Here is a 19,978-nt window from a genome sequence, read left to right on the forward strand (position 1 = left end):
CTTAATATAACATTTACTACTATGGTTTCAGCCTCCACATGGATCCTGTGAGAATACGATGTACTGATATGGCTTGGCCTATCACGTTTGTAACAGGATAGTTCACACTGGGTTCCATATTCTGTCCATGTGCCGCGGACCATTTGTCCTGTTCACAGTCGTTTGTCTTGACGCGGCTCCGCCCATAGGACACGAGTGGTGCCACAGACCCCAGATCCAGGCCTGTCGAGCGCCGGCTGCACAGCCTCATCAAAATGGTGTAAATTCAACACCCCCACAAAATGGACCTGATAATCGCTGCTTTTTACAGAGCCGGTCTACTCACACTAAATGAGACCCACAATAGGACTCAGCTGGGAACTGGGTTGAATGTGCTAAATAAGCTAATGAAATCCACCCACAGGACACAAGCCAGGCACGATAAGAACCTTTCTAGCTGTGAAACCCGGCCAAGCTGGAAGGGTGTTAGCGCTAGCTGTTTGTTTATTTGTCTGTTCGACAGCCCACGGCGGAGCGCCAGAGGGACTGGTGGTCCGACAAAGGTTAGGTGTCAGTGTGGAGAGCACAAAATAGAACAGAGCAGAACGAGTGTGAAAGTGAGGGAGCGAGAGAGACAGGAGAAAATAGGAGTGAGAGAGAGAGACTCGGGGCAGGAAGTGTGGGTGGCTGGGTAGGTGGTTTTGGCAATGCAGAATGGACTTATTGCGTATTAGTTCTGGTGAAACAAAGATATGACTTTTGCAATAGCTCTTTCCATTCACTGAGTATAGTATCAGTTGTAAACCTAAAAAAAAAAGAAAGGCTTGCTCTTTGAGGTCAGCGTGTGTGCGGAGGGGACACCAAATCAGTTTAAGAGCAACATGTTGCAATTGTTCACCAGTACTCCCTGCACTTTTACTCTGAAAAGAAACAGATAGGAGGTAATAGCAGCGTCTGTGTGTGTGTGTGTGTGTGTGGGTGTGTGTGTGTACAGTGCACTGTGATGAATACCAGATGCAGGCATTTCCTTTGTTGGTGCAAGCAAGTTCAGAACTTGCCAAATCCTGCTCTCCTCCCACATGGTTGAATACTTCCACACACACACACCCACACACCAACACACACACTCCAGAATCCTTGCCCACTAAACCCCCTCCATCCCACGCTCAGGGGTAGCCGACGCTGCGGGCTAATTCGATCTTGGCTGCCGTTCCTCTGCTTTCTCTCTCTCCTGCTGTCTTCACCCTTGGTCCTTGCACTCGTACTCTTGCTTAATTATCTCTCCTTCTGCTTTCACCCCCCCCCCCCCCCCCCCCACACACACACACACACCACCACCACCACTTCTTTTCTCAATAGAGTGATTCCTTTTTTGATTTTATTTTCCTTCCTGCTCTTTCCTGTTGTTCTCCTTTGCAGCAGTGTGTCTGCTCCCCGTACAGCCGGTCTTTTCTCTGCAGTAATCTAATCACTGATTGCAAAGGTCATTATGGGTCACATGATCGGGCTGGCAGGCCGTGCAGGGAGTTGATCTCATCCGTGACGTCAGCGCAGGGGAGTGCGCAGCGGCCTTCTCCCGATCAGACCCTTAAAATAGCCCTCCGTCCCCGATGACGACGTCATCCTTCCCCCGTCTCCCTCCGGCTTTACTGCTCTCTCTCCCCCTCTCCTCTCTCTCAGTAAACCCCCGGCTGCCTCCCCCTCCGGGTTTTCTCTACTTCTTTTTCCCACCGCCTCCTTGTTGAACTTTCCAGGCTACGCTCTCTGTTTGTGTTTCATGATAACAACAGTAATTCCATAAAGGAGAGTTCAATGCCCTTCATGCTGATTTCCCTCTGGCACGCGGCAATCTCACGGAAACCTCCATTTAGGGTTTCTTCCGAAAAATGATAATAATAATAATGATGATAATAATAATATGCAAATAAAAACCGCCTTTCCATGCACTACTGTTGAAAAACATGACGTGCCATCGTCATTGCAGAGAAGAGCTGACAGCAGAATGCCACCATTGACGTGTGGTTAAATATTTACTGTGCCTGGGTGGAACAGCAGCATGAAGTGAGTCACACAGGGGAGGCTCCACTGACCCTCTCTATCTATATAACTAATGATCTTAGGCGAGACTTCAATATAACACTTTCCATTGGCAGCCAAGCGTTCGCTCTGCCATCACAGCCCCACCGGGTCCTGGTGCACGTCCACGTGAGTCAGAAACTGTCTTTATCATAAAGTGAGTGCTCCATTCAGATGTGAACGTTAATGTCTCATGTGCAATTGTAAAAAACATTACATTTATCCACATGAAGAACATTCATGTACTGTGTTAGTTTTATTAAATTAAATTTGATTATTCGTAATCCTACATTTGAACCGCCACTAAAGATATAATATGTAAAGATTCTTCATATAAATGTCTGAAAACAATTAGACCTGTGTTATATAGTTTGTTGACTTGTGTATTTACATTATCCAAAATGTTTTTAACAATTTTCAAACCGAGTGAAAACCCAAACGTTATTCAACTTATTAAATCAAGTCTTATTCCCCTTACCGGTGCCTTTAAACATCTCTAACAATCGGGGCAAACAACGTATGATGAAGATCACGATTCGTGTTCTTTCGCCAAAACACTCCCAGTAAAGTGCAACTGCACAGGGGAACAAATGGAACCAAAGATTATGGGACAAGAAATGGCGATGAAGACAACTCCCATGATCCTAAACTGCTTCACGATGTCATAAAACAAGATATTTTGTTACTATTTTGATTACCAGACCGCTAGCAGCCAATGTTTTGTATTGTACGTCGGACATATAAAACAAACAGTTAAACACTCAGTAATCTCTTAACAGATCGTGAATATGCAGAAGCTGTAGGGACCAGATTTTGGTTTCTAGTTAGACCAATCATGTAGCAGGTACACAGTTTATGTGGCAAGCATATGAGGAACACATAGACCAATATGCAGCCGCTGACGGCTTTAAATTTATCAGCATCCATATGCAGATAGCTCTGAATAGTGACGGGCGAAATGGACCTATGACACCTAGTAGAAAGTTGCAGTTTGTGTTTTGTGTGAACATTTTTTGGGCTCTGATTATCATCAGTGTACGGCAAATAGAAGTCTTAGTCTAGACATCAAAGTTTTACACTGGAAGCACTAAAATATTGGCCATGCCACGAGAGGCAATCCATTGTCAAACAAAAGCCGATGGCTTCCAAGATTGAATACTCAGTAACATATACTTCTAATACCACATTTACACTTCCTATTCACAGCCATGCTGTTATGTGTGTGTATCCTTTGTGTTTTTAGCCACGTGCTGCTCTGGGGAAGGCAATGTGATAGAGTGATAAAATGAGTATTTATATATAGGGTGTATAGGAAAAGACGTATTAATAATCATAGTGGCAGCAATGTGTCACAGGAGGATTACCTAAAAACAGACACTAAATCATCATCGCTCCTTTATTTTCCTTTGTTCACGCTTCCCTCTGCGCTGGTAGTCTGATACGTGTCAGGAACCCGAGGTGTGTATAAATAGTCCTTCAGAACACGAATTGTCACGACAAAAGACGGATCCCACATCAGTTTAAATTCGACTGTCATCCTGCTCCCGTCTCTCACCATCCTGCTCGTTTTAACCTCCATCAACATGCCTGAAGAGCCGCAGTAGAAACCAGATGATAACCACCCACACCTCCCTCACTCCACCAGGCTCTGGCCTTGTCTATGTTTAGTCACGTCCGTTCTCTTCTGTTTGATGATACTTGATACAGACAGCAGGCCAGCGACAGTTAATTAGTCAGTTGTCTCTATTTATACCAGATGCCATGTGTGGTGTCGACTGCCTGTTAAAGATGTGTTTATCCAGGATTCATCACCAAAATGCAAGACAGTGGATGAAAGTATTTATGTAATCAGACACATTTCTGAGTGGGCTGGCTGCGATTTGCCAAATTCAGAGGCTCTTTAAAGAGTGATTTGAGTTTATACAAATGGGTGTGGAGGCAGTAATTCACCTGTACATACTGGTGTGTCATTAGGGTTTAAAATGTTTTAACAAGCATTATCCTCAGCAGGTCAGGTTAAGAGTGATCTTTGTGGATGTGAAATTGGAATTTGGAAGATACCTATAATCAAATGTGTCTCAGATATGATGAAGGTAATCAGTGTCATCACAAGCTCTTTGTGAACGGCCTCTATGACCTTGTTCATATTATTTCACAAGAATTTGACTCCTAGCCACTGAGTGTACAACATTTTGTTCGCGTGCTTCCCTCCAACTCCCTGACACTTTTATGGTTCATGTCTAGCGTGACGTCAAAAACAATAAATGTGAGTCATAACCGCCGAATTGTTGGCAGACAGTAGACTGATAATTAGCTAAATGGTAGGGAACATTCTTCTATGGTATGGCCCAGCCTGTTTTTAAGTTTGCTAGTTGCACCAAGGAGGTTATGTTTTTATGGCTGTTTGTTTGTTTGTCTGTGTGTCTCTCTGCAGAATTTCTTACAAACTACGGAAGCGATTGCCACAAATTTCATGAAGGGGTGGAGCACGACACACATGATGCAGTTAATCACGTGGATCCAGGATTTTATCTCTCTTTTTTTAAAACGGCGAGATAGGGCGTTAGCATTGGTGGAGGTATGCGTTCTCTGAGCGCCCCTCTACTCCATATACTTCCGTCAAGGACGTTACTGTTTCCCACCTGTCCAGTGCTCTGTTTGTCTGTCAGCAAGATTACACAAGAATTACAAAATGGCCTTGTGAAAGGATGGAGACGAGTAAGAACCCTTTAAACTCTGACACAGATCCAGGTCAGGGAGCAGTTTCATGAAATTCCATCCCTTTTTTTTAAAAATTTTTACCACTTTTCCAGGGAATAATTCATGCATCTTGGAAAAATAGCAACGCATTCTAGTACCAATGTAGTTATTTGTTGTTTTAAAAAATTTCCTATATTATTATGAAAAGACAGATTTCATTCTGATGTGTACCTTGCAACCATGAAGCTACTTCCACAGCACAGCTATATCTGATCCTAAAGACTGGAAAAAAAAAGGAAATGACTCTGGCTATCCTCTGAAGCTCACAAATGAAATTGAGTTTCATTCGTGTGAAGACATTCTGTGTTGGTTTTATGGGGTGTTGAGGCTGAACTATTTCTTGGTGGGGTGCGGTGACCACAACCTGAATACTGCAATTTTTGTTTACAATTGAGTCATATTTTACACTTGAGTTCTAACAGATTAAAGAAATTAGACATTATTTTAATTGGTTATAGCCTCAGGCTATATTAAATATGTCATATACTCAGACAAATATTTTATTTCTGAATATTTGCATAAAATTTGAACACTGCATGCTGATTCAGTATTATGCCCATAAATAGGTATAGTATCTGGAGGTGCTTCGTTACTACGATCCATCCATCTGACCTTTTCACAGCCATTCAGAAAGTACTTTGGCTTTTCTATTTGGAGTCATGGAACAACCCCACCTCTACATGTGCAATCACATTCAGAGGATGTCTGGCCCAGGCTGAACTCAGGCATTTGCTCTTAGACACAGAACAAAACAACAGATTACAACATGTCATCTATGCTTAGGTACTATTCAAATGTGCCTTCGGAAAAATGTGGCACCTACCATTTGATTTGATTATTGTGACATATGAGTGGAAGAGCCTTGCAGACTTTTCTTTGTCAGATATATTGTTTGGTCACCATCAACACTCGCTGACCATCGTACGCTCTTCAGTTCATCCTGATCCCAGTCATACCCCACCATCATGAGACCCAAGACATGGAAATGCAGGCCCGAGCCAGTGGGTGCATGTTGAGGGAGTTATGTCTGCACTGCTTTGGGAGTCTTGGTGGAAACTAGCTTGTGGGCATATTTTCCTACTGTGCTGTTAGCGGTGAGTCTTGTGACTATGAAGCCACAGTGAGCTATCAGTCACTCATTGGGACACAAGCGAGCCTCGCCCAGCGCAGAGGGATTAGCTGAACTGGTGAAGGTTAAAAGCCGAGCACGTTTACTCTGATCATTTTGCAAAGCATGTGTCCCATGTAGATTATTTTCTACAATTTGCTCTCTTGTTTCTCTAATTTAAAGTTTACAGTGACATGAAGGAGATGTGATTAACTTCCCAAATTAGATGAGTTTAAATATAATACAGTAGTGAGAAAAGCACTGGATTCTGTCACAAAAAAAGTCTGGATTCATGTTTCCAGTAAGGGAGAATGGAACTGTTTGAGGAAGTTGCTTTGTAACTCAACAGCAGCCCAAGCCCCACGTGTGAACATCGGATACTTGGACCACATACACACGCAGACACACATACACACACACACACACACACACTAACACTCTCCTTACTAGGACACTGGATTGACTTCCAGCCTAACCGAAACTTTATCCATCCCTTTTACTATGACCAATGTATGCCTAACTCTAACATCTTCATCTTACCACTAACTCGAGCTCACAAATTACATTTGGCCTCATTAGGAAAAGGCTATTTGTCTCTCTCTCTCTCTCTCTCTCTCTCTCTCTCTCTCTCTCTCTCTCTCTCTCTCTCTCTCTCTCTCTCTCTCTCTCTCTCTCTCTCTCTCTCTCTCTCTCTCTCTCTCTCACACACACACACACACACAATAAGGATCTCAACTATGCACAACATTTAATTACAAGGGCAACAAATAATTAAGTCCACTTAGATGCTGAGTGTGTGTTCCTACACTGCACATGAACTCAAGAGTTAATCTGTCCTTATGTGCCCAGGCAGATCAGTAGTTGTTTTGGAGCTGAAGACACACTGCAGTAAAATGTGTGTGAAAAAGTCACAGGAGGCAGTGACTAACCCAGCACCCTTGACCTGGTGGTCAGATCACATGGAGCCTGAGTGATATAAGAACACGGGAAAGAAGGTGCGATCTCTAGGACTGGAAAATTTCAATCATCCAAGACATGACTAACCCTGCAAGAGGATAGTGGAGCAATCAGACGTCATCCACGCTGAGGGGGTCAGCGTTTGTCCCCTTGTTTGGGATGAGTCAAGTGTCTGTGCCAAGATTAGCGGCATGGAGCCGTTACGACAGTTAGCTTTGGGTCACAGTGGTCCCTCCCCCGAACCCCCCCACATATCATGACACTCACATGAACTTATACACCGGTGGTAAGTGTACCACCTGTCCACCACAGCAATCAATCACTGTGTGATGACTAGGCCGCAGTGTTTCCCAACCTGTTTTGTCAGATGCACTGCAGCAGTGTCACATGAACTCAGATACCCCTCCATTGACCTCACCTTTTATTTAGAGTACTTCTGAGAAATTATCCATTATTTTAAGTAAGTAATTTCAGCATTTTACCAATTACTTTTTGATCTGATTGTAATTTTTGAACCTAACTAATTTGCACACAAAAGGTTTTTCTCAAGTGTTACTTTATATGATCGCATATTTTATTCAACTTACAATTTCTGTTTTTGTAAATTACTTGAGCTACTCTTTAATCTTAACACGCTGCCCGACTGCATCGGTACCACCAGGGGTACAAACACCCATGGCAGGGAATCTCTGTTGCTGAGCAGCAGATTATTGTAGCTCCTGTCCTGAATCCTGTTTTATTAGTGTCTCAGGAACCAACCACCTACTGAGAAATTCATGAGAAATGTAAAACCAGACTGAGGTGAGTCTCATGACTAAACATAGAACTTTGCATACTGTCAGCGGAGGCGTGTAAGCCCATACTGCTCTCATCGCACTTCCTTGAACAGCACTAGTATTAAAAGTCTTTAAAGGAAAGCCTCGCCACTCGGCTGCCATCTTGGAACCCCCCCCCCCCCCCCCCCCCCTTCTCCTACAGTTATTTCCAGCGAACAAGCCCAGGCCCAAATCTGAATGTATAGGGGGAGAGTCATGACGGCACTTTCACTGGTTAGCTGGGCATTTAAAAAATCTACATGCAATAAATCACCAGTCAATTCTGATAAAAATGCTTTGAATAAATAAAGATTAAAATAAAAAAAAAAGTTTCTCAACAGGTTATACTTTTATCAGTCTCAAACGAATTAGCTTAAGGAGGACACATTTTGAATAACTTTTCAAGAACAATACTGTTTACAGTCCCACTAGTTTCTTTTCTCACATGAGTGAGATTGTTCTTCACACAAAACACAAACAGTGATACTCTTTGTCAGTGTTTTAGGTCCATGTGACATTTTGGCTAATCTCTATTAACAGCTTTCTGCATATGAATGCAGATAAATGAAACAGCTGATAGCAAATGTATTTCAGTCAATATGGTCTGCCTCCTTTTCTCTCTACATGGACCGTTGACCTGCAGCCAATCAGAACCTGCTCAAACAAGATTGGTCAAAGTAGAAACGGAAACCCGAAGGCTTCCAGCTCCAAGAACCAGTCCCTTGCCGACAGGTGACAGATTCTGAGTATTCCAACTTCTCTTCCATCTCAACCCAGACAATGTCAGCTGATCGCACCAGGACACCTGGACACCTTGACAAATGTGTTGATATGTGTCTGATGCTGTTTGATATCCCTCACTTCCCTGCTTATTCAAAGACTGCACCTGCTCTCTTCATCCATCAGGGCAAGTAAAACAGTTGAGGACCCCAACTGTGCTATTGATTCATGCAAAAACAGGGGTGGCTTGTTATGTGTCCCAGTTTGGCAGTTTAAAGATAAGGGTCCTGCCGTGGCCTTTAAGACCCTTGAAATCATGCCCTGTTCAGACCACACCCATCATTTGCATCAGAGATTTGAGGGAGAGTCCACGCCTTACCCTTACCTAAACCTTGACCCAAGAGCAGCCTTCTTCAACTTCCTTTAACTCTGCTCTTCACTGCTGCAACGTGATAGTCTTGCGCTATAGCAGACTATTGGCTTTTGTGTGTGTGTCTGTGTTCCTTAAGTGGGTTGTCCTCTCTGCGATTATGCATGAGTGGCTTGACGTTGCCTCACCTTATTGCGTGACTCCTTTTCAAATCTCCCCCCTTCTCTCAGCACCATCTTTGTCTCTAAAATCTTGCCTGCACTCTGACACAGGGACACACACACTCCTACTCATTCGGATCCCGCCCTACTGATGCACTCATTTAAACCCTTTGTGACACCTCTCATTGAAATCTCAGACAACAACCCGCCCTATTGTCAACAGTTACAGGGAAAAGATAGATGTTTTACACATCTGTCCCAGCCACACATCATCCTCATATTCTCTCACAAACACGCACACAGTCCTCCACTCTATCCTTAAGGGATGATTTAATTTCTATCACATCGCCTTTTTGTTGACAGCTATTGCATCCTTCAGTTTTCATTTATGCGTATTGCAGTGAAAATCGGCATGAAACCACTTAGATCTGCTAATTAGGACCTTAAATTTGAAGATAAAACGGAAGAGTGGATGTTTTCCTTTGGTAATGTGCAATTGAGTGAAGATCATCGAAGCACATCAGAACTGGAAACAGACCCGGGGATGTGGAAGAAGTCCAACCCCTGATTTATAAGCAAATGTGCAGCAGGCTTTTTGCCGCCTATGTAAATGTGCCCCACCTGTGATGCTTCTAGGAAGTGGGAGAACAGCTCTGAGCAACAACAGAGGCCGGTATGTCCCGGGCTCACAGGAAGAGACCGTATGTCACAAACCAGAACAGGTTTCATGGCTGCAAGAATGTATATGGTTAATTTACGTTTGTCAGTAAGCAAGAATACACAAAAACAACTGAGCGGACTTCCACGAAACTTGAGGCATTTGCAGATATAGTATGAACTTCTGCACAGGGAGAATCTCCCCCTGTGCAGAGGGAGATTCTCCGTTCGGATACGATCAGAACAACACAGAGATCTCCGGAGCCTGAAGGTGAGGGGGGGTGCAGCAGGCAGAGGCAGGACGTAACCCATATATATTTTTTATATATTTTCTTTCTTTTCTGTTTTTCAGTTTTTCTTTACTTTTATTCTAAATGTCATTTAAACATGGTCTTATGTTCTCTTCTATGAATTATACTTCCTCATCCTCATCGTCATCCGCTTATCCGGGGTCGGGTCGGGTCGGGTACTTAAACAGGTTTTTATTTTTATAAGCATGTTTGTATAGGACTTTGAGCTGCATTCCTTGTATAAAAGGCGCTATACAAATACATTTGATCATTATTACTATTATTATTATTAAAAGCTCTGTTGACATCTTTCTCGGCATCTTCCACATGGATGGCACAGCTTTTTCATCTTGAGGTATCTGTGTCCTCACATGGGCTCACTGGGTAATGAACAGAGTTTTGAACAAGGGATTGGCAGGAGAAAGTCCAGAGCCTCTCGCTTGGACATTTGCGTTATCACCTAGTTCACTGCATGTCTGGAAACAGCATAGGAGGAAGGATGATGTTTGGATTAGGGGAGAACCCATTAAAATTTGGTGCAGATCCAGATCAGGGGGCATATCCAGGATTTTATACAATTTAACGTTGCAAGATAGGACATGTTTCACTGTTTTCCCAGGAAATCCTTTGTGCATCTTGATGAAAGCAAGTGGCAACCGAAACAAATCAGACACGTTTTAGGAACTGATATTTACGAGTGTGTGAAATTCTGTGGATTTTGTTTGAATTGAAAGAGGCTGTTGGGCCCTGGCGGAGGTATATGTTTTGACGTCTTTTTATTTCCTATTTTAATGTGGACAGTGTAGGTGGTAGATATGCAGTCATAGGTGCCTATGGTGCTCATGTTTATACCTGCATGTCCTTGAATCAGCTGCTCACTTCTTTGTGATAACACGTAGACACACATCAGGACGGAAAAAGCACTCTTCCCTTCTCCCACAAAAACACTGCAATGATTACCTGCCTTGCCACTCAGCATCCATTTGCTCTCACCACGGAGCTGATTATCTCACCTCTACAGCAGGCCGTTTTTGCGGCTTTGCGATTCTCTCCCAAATGCCCACACTGCTATTTGTAGAAATGTTACCTAGCTGGCACAGGCTGCAATATGTTTGTGTTTGTGCGTCTGGTTGAGTGTTTGTGGTAGTGCCTGACTGCGTGTGTGTGTGTGAGTGTGTGCGTGTGTGCGTGTGTGCGTGTTTGACGGGTGGGTGTTTGTGTGGAATGGAAGGCTGTAAGAATGGATGACACAAACAGGGCAGAGTGGTGGGAGGCTGGTGTCAGGGCCCTACTCCCACTACCAGGCTGGATGCAGTATCTGACAGCTGACTGAGAGTCTGCAGGCCCGCTCTTTATACAGTCCTACTAAAAGTTCAGTACTTCAGTCAACTTCCTCTTTTTCTCTCTTGCCGCCGCGGAGCCTCCGTTCGCCTCCTAGTTGCGCACTTAACCGTGTTTGACCATATCTGACCGGGGGGGCAAATGTAGTTTTCAGAAGCCCCTAAAATGTATCTGTCTGTACCACGTGACAACCACAATATATCGAAGCTCTAAGGCAGATGACACACTGGATGAAATCTGTAATGTTTGTTGCACTTAGGTATGTGAAGAAATTGCAAACTCCAAAGTCATGGCTGGCTCAACGGTGGCAGCATTAACCTTCCCTGGAATTTAACTTCCTCCAATTCTCACTCTCAATATCCTGTAGCCTATTTAGCCAAACCCTGCTGCTGGACAATATTATATCTGCAAAAGACCAACAATTGCAACTCTATGTAACAAACAAGAGACTCATTTAGGCCCATATCAGAGCACCAGGTAAAAAAAATCAAATTATGGTCTCATAAAGTGTCGCCTATCCCTCCCTCATTTTATGCATATCTGCCTTATTATTCACCCATTACTCAGTTTTTATTATTTCATCGCCGTGCCAGATAAATTAACAGGTCTCCCAGTTTTGTCAGGTGCATGAATTATCATTAGCAGGAGGAGTGAGATGTCAACAGGGGGGCATGTGAAGTGTGTCCCATGATTTCATGACGCTAATAACAGCTTTGGTATGAAAGAGATGAAGAGCGTTTTGGTTTGAGTGTCCACTGAGAGACTCTCGTCTGTGTTTCAAGTCTGATGAGGTGTAAGTCAGTCCGGCTGCTGACTAAGACTGTATCAAGACCCTCTGACGGCACGGGGGGGAAATATCCGCCTGAGTGTCATGTTTGGTTTACTGACGGCACACAGAGAAAATGTGGCACCTTGATTCTTTCCATTGGCTTTATGATTGAACTGTGTTACCGTTGTACTGACAGATGCCTGCATGTGCCTAACAACGCCCTGCTGACTTGATGAAGGTTTTCACCATTGACTGTGGACAACATGACGGCTCCAAAGAGAGAAGCCAAAGAGTCTTGATCGCCTCCCGGTGGCTGCCATGTAAATCATAAACCTCCCCTCCTCCATGTTAGTGGATGGGATATTGAGCAGACTCAACGGTCAAAGTACACATCAATCCAACCCTGGATTAAATCAATAATCAATTAGATGATTAAATAAATCATCAGATTAAAAAAAATATTTTAAGGATCAATGAATTGCTGAATTCATTTATAATAAAATTAGCCATACTATCAGCTCCGTGAGGCTGTGCTTTGAGCTAGATGCTAACATGCTAATGTGCAACAGGTTTCCCCTGCTATTAGAGCTCAGCAAGTTTGGCACGCTAACATGTGCAAATTAGCACTAAAGAGTGTTATGTGCACACAATAGCAATAACAGACAAACAAAACCATAGGAAAATTGGAACAGTGCAAACGGATTAAAAAGGAAGTGCGATGATTCACATGGGCTGGTCCGGCTCCTTTGTTACCGGCTGCCTCGCTCAGTCAAAGCCGTGCAGCTCAGTGAGCCATCACAAAGCTCGGAGCTCAGAGATGACAGCATGGATCGTCACGGTGTTTATCATCGTAGTGTCTCCCAGGTGCAGACACTTCAATCTTTATAATTACAGTACATGGTCATCCATAAATGTAGACAGTGACTTATTATCGCAGGCCTCATCAGCCCCGAGACAGAGTGGCTCTTGGGTAAGGGCTCTCACTGCGGACTCATCGTGCTTTATGCAGCGCACTTCACTGCTTCTACAGCAACGTACAGCACTTCAGCTCTGCGGTCAGACAGGTTGTCTGTGAGACATGTGCTGCTTTAGGCTGTGAGGCAGAGATGAATGTACTTTGACTCAGTCGTGCTGCTTCACAGAATGAGACACACCTAAAACGAATCATGGTACAGATAAAAATATGTGTCGTTTCTCAAAAAAGATTGAAAGGTCCTGAGAGAGGAGAGCGTGCATATGGAAAACACATGGCCAGTTTATGCTTTGCCTTTGGACGACAGTGGCGTCTTAGCGTGGAGCAGAAAGGAGAATGGAACAGTGCTCGGTTTCAACATCCCCCTTCATAAATCTAGATTTAAAGAAGTGGTGGTTTTGACGTGACCGTTTCATCTCGTCTGTCTGAAGTGTTACTCACTCGCATGTCTCCAGGCCCTGAGGCTGCCTGATGAGTGAGTACGAGTGTGTACTGCCGTGTATGTGTGTGTGTGTGTGTGTAGCATGGATGTGAAGGCTTTGATCAAAGAGACAGACAGACTGGAAGGGAGAACAGAGAGCTGGAGACCTATATTTGTTATTAATGGATACTGATCTAAGTCACATTGTGCAAGTCCACACAACATGTGCTTTAAGATATTTCAACACATTTTAGGTTCACTGATTATAGTCTGCTTTCTGCAATGATAGCAATATACACATTTTCCTGTTTAGACAAGAAAAGTCAGCCTTCTTTTATTAGCCAATTGAGCAGCAGTTTCTGTTTGCACATTAGCAATGAGAGCAATTCTGGGTAAACACTTCCACTTCTTAAAAGGCCCTAGAGATATTTTGACATACATAATGAACCGGTTGCCTCAGTCGGCACGTGAATGAGCTCAGCGCCTCCCGGAGTCTAAAGCTCAAGCTTGTGGTTATGAAATACGAGAAAGGCCATTTTTTCCACAGGATGGGCAATGGAGGACTTTCCTGGCTTGGCCCGCACAAGCCTGAGGTCATCGCTCATAAAAAACAAGCACTGCCAACATAAAATTAAAGCTGTGACTGAAGGTTCCAAATACCTCCAACCCTGTAACAGTAAAAGTGACTCAGCTCTGACCAGATACAGGAGCTGACACACAACTCTGTAATTCAGTAACAGGATCTTTCTTTTGAAGGGCTGTCAGAGGAAACTATGTCCAGCAGTGGTTATATGACAAATAATATTATGGTTCCTTCCCAAAAACTGTGGTTTGAAGTCAAATGCGAATCTGAGAAGGAGTGCTCTGGTGCAAATACAGCGGATATCTGCTGCCCCCAAGTGGCAGAAAGACACACAACACAGTAAACTGACCTGAAATGTTCCCTTTATTTTTGTTGTGCTGAGTCTTTTCCACAAAGCTACTCTATGACAGAAGCACTTAATAAAGATACACATCGGCTTTCATCTGTCACTCTTTACTTATTTATTGCAGATAACGAATGACTAATTGGAGTAAAACGATTTTATTAATCCCAGCAGCAGGGGCTAGATTTAAAGAAAATACCACAAACCTCATCACCTGGTAATTCCAAATAAATTTATTTTTATTTTCATCCAATGTACAAAGCAAGCATGGAATCTCCTGGACACTGACGTGACTGAGCTGGAAACAGAGATCGACCATTGATTTCCACCAAAGAAAAAGAAAAGAGTACCTAGTGGGACGGAAATGAAACGAGACTCAATATATGTACGTAACCACTGGTTTCCTGTAAATGTAATCATTTAGTGTTGGACTAAGCAAAAGAAAAAGACTGAATTTATTTATGGTGCAGAAGCTGAGGTGTCGTACCACAGGTCTACTCCAGAGCCTTGACGATGGCCTCGTTGGCCTCTATGCTGATCTGAACCGCGGCCCTCCCTGCCTCGTCAGATGCTCCAGCCAATTCAGACTGGGCCTTCTCCAGGTTGGCCTTGGCAGCCTAAAAATGGACAGAAAACAGAAGAGTATGAAAAGGTGAGACAGTACAGGGAAGCAGCTGATGAATTGAGATTTTTTTTAAAGGAGTAGACATGTCATAATTTTGGGTCATATTGTGATAACGTTACATTTTTCCCTCTGAACCTCATTTCTATTCAAGGTTCGAAGTGGGAGCCGATCACCCCATTAATCGTTTGTAGACTATGAACAACAAAGCCAAGGGCCACTTTCGGAAGAAAATTCTGACATGGGTTTGTGTCGTTTGAGTCATGTTGGATGGGCTATGTACTTGATTTTTTTCACTGCACTTGCCTGTAAACAGGGAAAACATCAGGGTTAGGGTCGATATCGCCAAGTTTTCTCTCTGGCTCAGATAGAAAATTATAGTCCGAGCCGCATTTTTATCACTCGAACCCACACTGTCCAAGTAGTTACCAAATTGTCAACTGCGATGGATCGTCAAAAGCTCTGAAGCCAACCCAAATGTACAAGTCAACAGTAAGGCTGCACAAGAATGACTGAAAAGTGCAGAGAAAGACGGGCAGAGAAAATCCCCTCTGCCTCTTTGCTGTGAAAGCTCAATTTGTCACAGTAGCGATTAGAAACGAGAAATGCCAAACATAGCTGGAAGTTAAAGGTCTCCCAGTAGGGATTTGACACATCTGCTATAACTCAACAGTGACTGACCTTTCTCTCCTTATTAACAGCGTGGGCCCATGTGCATTGTTACTGCAGAGTGGAAGATGACGAGAGGGGCGACAAAAGAAAAAAACTAATTTACCGCTATGAAGTCAACTTGACACTGACACTGGCCAAGGTCAAAGGGAGACACCTCCACAGTGAGAGCATAATAATGCAGCCTAGCATTAACAAGACTGACATTTAAACAAGGACCAGACTGCAACTCTGATCAGGTGGCTAATTATCAGCTGGAAGCCGTTCATCAGCGCAGCAGATCAAAATGAGAGAGGAAGAAAATCTAGTGTGGGTTCAAAGAATAGTCTAAGCTGTCAAAGGCCGTGTCCCTGCTGGGAGCCAAACCAGGGAGAACAATCAGTGATTTTGCACGCCTCCACAAATTGGATATGGACACCTGTCACACAAATCTCATCAAAACATAAAAGATCCATGAAGAATTGACTCACACGCTCTGGACTGACATTTTGTAGTTATAATTTGTAGGAGACAGAGTCGTCCATGCAAGACATTGAAGAGTTAAAGTAAAACAAAGACTCCGCTAATGAGCAGGTTTTGTATTTTAGAAAACAAAGAGCTACAAGAACCTGAGCGTCTGTGACGTTGAGATACGCAATTCCTAAGAGTTTCTCGGATTTCCATTTCTATTATGCGTGAGACAAAAATGTGCTTTACATGAACTCTGAGGTGAAGATGCTGATGCTGACCTTTGGAACCGATGACGACATCAGCCTTGAAACTTGATACACAAAACCCATCATAACAATAAAAGGAGAAATTAATATTCTCTCGCCCGCCTCCACAGTGAAGTCTAAACTGTGGAACTACAGAACTGTCAGGATTTCTAACGCTCAAGGACACCACAGGTACAAAGAGAAGTACTGCGTGGTAGTGGGATGAAAAACGTCAGGAGAGAGACGACAACCGGCTTCTGATAGAACAAAGAGCTATAATTTAGATTAAAAGGACCAAAGGAAATAAATGGCTGTTGCAATTTAACAGGTATTTTGAATCTCCATTCTCAAGTTCAACAGTGTATTCAAACAGGATAACTAGGTGCCAGAAACGCTGACCTCTAGCATTTACATGCCTCGCTAAAAATAAGTACTATAATATCATTCAGAGCCATTACACACAATAAAAAGTGAAATGCCAGTATTCGCTGGCTAAATCTTTAAAGCAACTACAGACTTAATTAATGTAATTACAGGATAACCTGTGGGACATTACATAAAACTGTTCCGCCTTTGTGAAACAATGCATCTTTGGACGGTGTCAGGAAGGTCATGATGCATTTTGATCTGCAACATAATGTACCCCCAACTTTTCTAATTTCAAATTAAACACGAACTTATTTAACAGTAGCAGAAGTTTTCTGTTGTGATTTACATGGTGCCGTTATATTGCAGTTCCTTTCGATACATGATTAAACTTCTAATCTTACACTCCCCTGTCTTTAAAAATGCTACGGAATATTTTGATGGAATTTCAAGAATATCAAACAGCAATTTTCTCAGACACCTGAAAACCCAATGTCTCTAAATGTTCTGCTCACTGACGCAGAATTGCAACTGGTTAACAAATAGTTTAACAAACATTTGTATTATCACATGGTATACATTCTCCTACAAGCATATATACTTACTGCAATGTCGAACTGGTCCAAGGTAAACGCCTCCTCAGCTAACAGCTGCACTGAAGAATCAGCATTGACTGTTATTGATCCGCTGCTCACTGTGGAAACACAACGGAGTAAAAAATCAAAACAAGTCATTTTCAGTTTTATAATCAGTTCTATGTGTGGAGAAGGAATTCTGGGATCAAACATATGGGAGCAATCTGTCGATTCAATAATTTAAGCACAGGGTCTCAATTCTATCATGTTAATGCATGGTGATCTGATATGTTTATCATATATTTTTTTTATAATACAGTTTATATTCAGACCCTTTCATTTTATTTCACATTTCACATGTTGCAGCCAGGGTCCAAAATTTGCACTTTTCACTTTAGAATATAAAATATATGAGATTAGTCTCCAGTGATAGAATGATCAAATATACCAACTGTACTGCGAACATTTATTACAACAATACATGATCAACATAATCAGTTAACGCTGTTTCCCAATTGCTCGATTGATTCTCGTTGCTCTCCGTTGCTACAGCTTGACGTAAGAGATGTGACAATGTAATTGTTACATGTTAGAGATATAGACAGAGCGGAAACATGGATAAGGGGAAGAAGATAGATCTCAGGGATGAACAGATGAGGAGATGAAAGAGAGGAAGAGAGGAAAGATGGAGTGGAGAGGGCAGAAAGATCAAATCAGCTGCACTAAGGTGCATTTCTCCGCAGGTCAACAAGTGACTCGGCTCCTATGCTCTGTGCTGTGTGTCCACCTAACCTGACGTGGCTGTAACTCTATTCCAGCCACATGATTGGTTCGATGTGGCGCTATTCTCATTATCATTGGTTGTTCATGCCGTCTGTCAATACATGGATGGAATGAGCTCTATAATGTTATATCAACCATCGACAATTTTACCATGAGGCTGTGAATGAGTGAAAGTGTTCACAATCTAATGTGGCACGGGAATACATACTTAAAAATTCAGCGCAGAAGGAAAACATTATCACAGCCGTGCAGAGACACAGTTATTCACTTTGTGAGGCAGAGTCTTACCAAAGTATTTGGCAGTGGAGCCGTCGTCATTGTAGACTGTGACAACGCCAGGCCTGAGCACCTGCAGGGTGGGGACGTGGGCAGGGAGGATACCGAATGCACCGGTGAGTGTGGGCACATCAACCTGTTTCACACTGGCCCCGCTGAAAAATACCTGGAGACAGGATGGAGAGATGCAGTGACTGATTTATAAACAGTCATGAAAGAATGGAACTTCAAAGTAGTGACTGATCAAAGATGCAGCTGCCAGACTGGTGTGATACGATAAGGACATAGTTTTGTCTGACAAGGTCAGATCTGATTGTCCAATGGTTTGAAGGATTACACAAAACTACTGCACCGATGTGGGGGCGGGTCAGTAAAGAACCCATTCATTTTTATCTGGATCAGATGTTCCAGATCAAAATGGTCCATTTACTGTTTTCACTTTCTTCGACATTGTCAGATAAAGCGTTTTTCGAAATGTTTTTATAATTCTTGCAAAAATAATTCATGGATCTTGATGAAAGAAATCAGGCATACTTAATTATACTTCTGAATGTGTGCAAGTTGGTGCAGACCCAAATACAAATCTGGAGAATATAAATATGATTTCATAAGGGGAATATTGGGCAATGGCAGAGGAATGCACACTACTGAGTGATGTTCTATTTTCAATAAGAGTCCCACACAGGACTGGATGTGCTAACACAGTGAGAGGGGACCGTCTCACTGACATGGAGCTCAAGGTTAGAGAGCACGGCTGTTAACACAGTTACCCCGGCACTGATCCACAATGTCACACTTACAAAAACTGGTGTGCAGGCGTGTACTTTAAAGTTCGTTAAGATCAAAACAGAGCAGCGCTTTAAGGTCACATCTTCGGGAAGTGCACACTGACACACCGGTGGGCAAAGACATTGAATGACAGCTAGCTTCGCTATCGCTAGCCAGCTAAGCTAAGCCCCATTTCACACAATGCAAACTCCGCCTGCATCAAAACTGCATGTGTGCGCCAGCTGCTGTTAGAATACGTGCAAGACTCCTACACGAGCACCGAGGTGATGGTTGTTTCATGTCAAATGTGACGGTGCATTTAGGAGGACAATAAAAGTGAGTTAGCCGGCTAGCTGCCTGGGCCTGAGGAGCCTCGCCGTCAACGTTAGCTAAGCTACCTGTGTCGGGGAGGCGAAAGTGAAGGACATCTGCGGGGCACCGGATGTCGCCTCTGCGTAGGACCGGGCCTGCCTGAGCACCGGGAGAGCCCGGCGGAGAAACCTCGCTGCCATCATGTCGGTAAGCCGCTTCTTGTTCAAGTACGAGTGAATGACAGAGATCCCGGAGCTCCGGCGTGAAGACGGTCAGTGTGCGCAGGGTAGGACAAGGACGTTGGTACCCTACCCATAAGCCTTTGCGCTGTTGCAAAGGATGCAGGGTAGTGTAGTCGTTTGAGCCCGAGAGACAGACAGCCAATCAGAAGCCAGCAAAGAGCTCAGCCCAATGCTCACTTATGTTCATCACAGTAACCGGACTATGAAAACATAAATTTGCGTAAATAATCTGTGCACCATAATTAGGGCCCGAGCACTGAGAGTCGCTGACAGACAGTGAGGCTGTTGGGCCTATTGACACTTTTATTATTATTATTCAGGCAAATTAATTGGCTTTTTGAGGGCTA

The 19,978-nt window shown here is 43.3% G+C and overlaps 1 protein-coding gene across 1 annotated transcript; it reads right to left on the reverse strand.

The window, feature by feature from the left end:
- Positions 1 to 14,541: 14,541 nt before the first annotated feature.
- atp5f1d (ATP synthase F1 subunit delta) lies at positions 14,542 to 19,722 on the reverse strand. Its single transcript, XM_053431399.1, has 5 exons — positions 19,476 to 19,722; positions 18,322 to 18,475; positions 17,281 to 17,369; positions 14,811 to 14,940; positions 14,542 to 14,673 (listed from the first exon to the last, which is right to left on the reverse strand). Exons 1-4 carry the CDS (start codon positions 19,590 to 19,592, stop codon positions 14,818 to 14,820), a joined length of 483 nt encoding a protein of 160 aa, XP_053287374.1. The 5' UTR covers positions 19,593 to 19,722; the 3' UTR covers positions 14,542 to 14,673; positions 14,811 to 14,817.
- Between the last annotated feature and the right edge of the window lie 256 nt (positions 19,723 to 19,978).

The sequence above is a fragment of the Pleuronectes platessa genome, chromosome 9 (assembly GCF_947347685.1).
Source record: "Pleuronectes platessa chromosome 9, fPlePla1.1, whole genome shotgun sequence".
NCBI lineage: Eukaryota > Metazoa > Chordata > Actinopteri > Pleuronectiformes > Pleuronectidae > Pleuronectes > Pleuronectes platessa.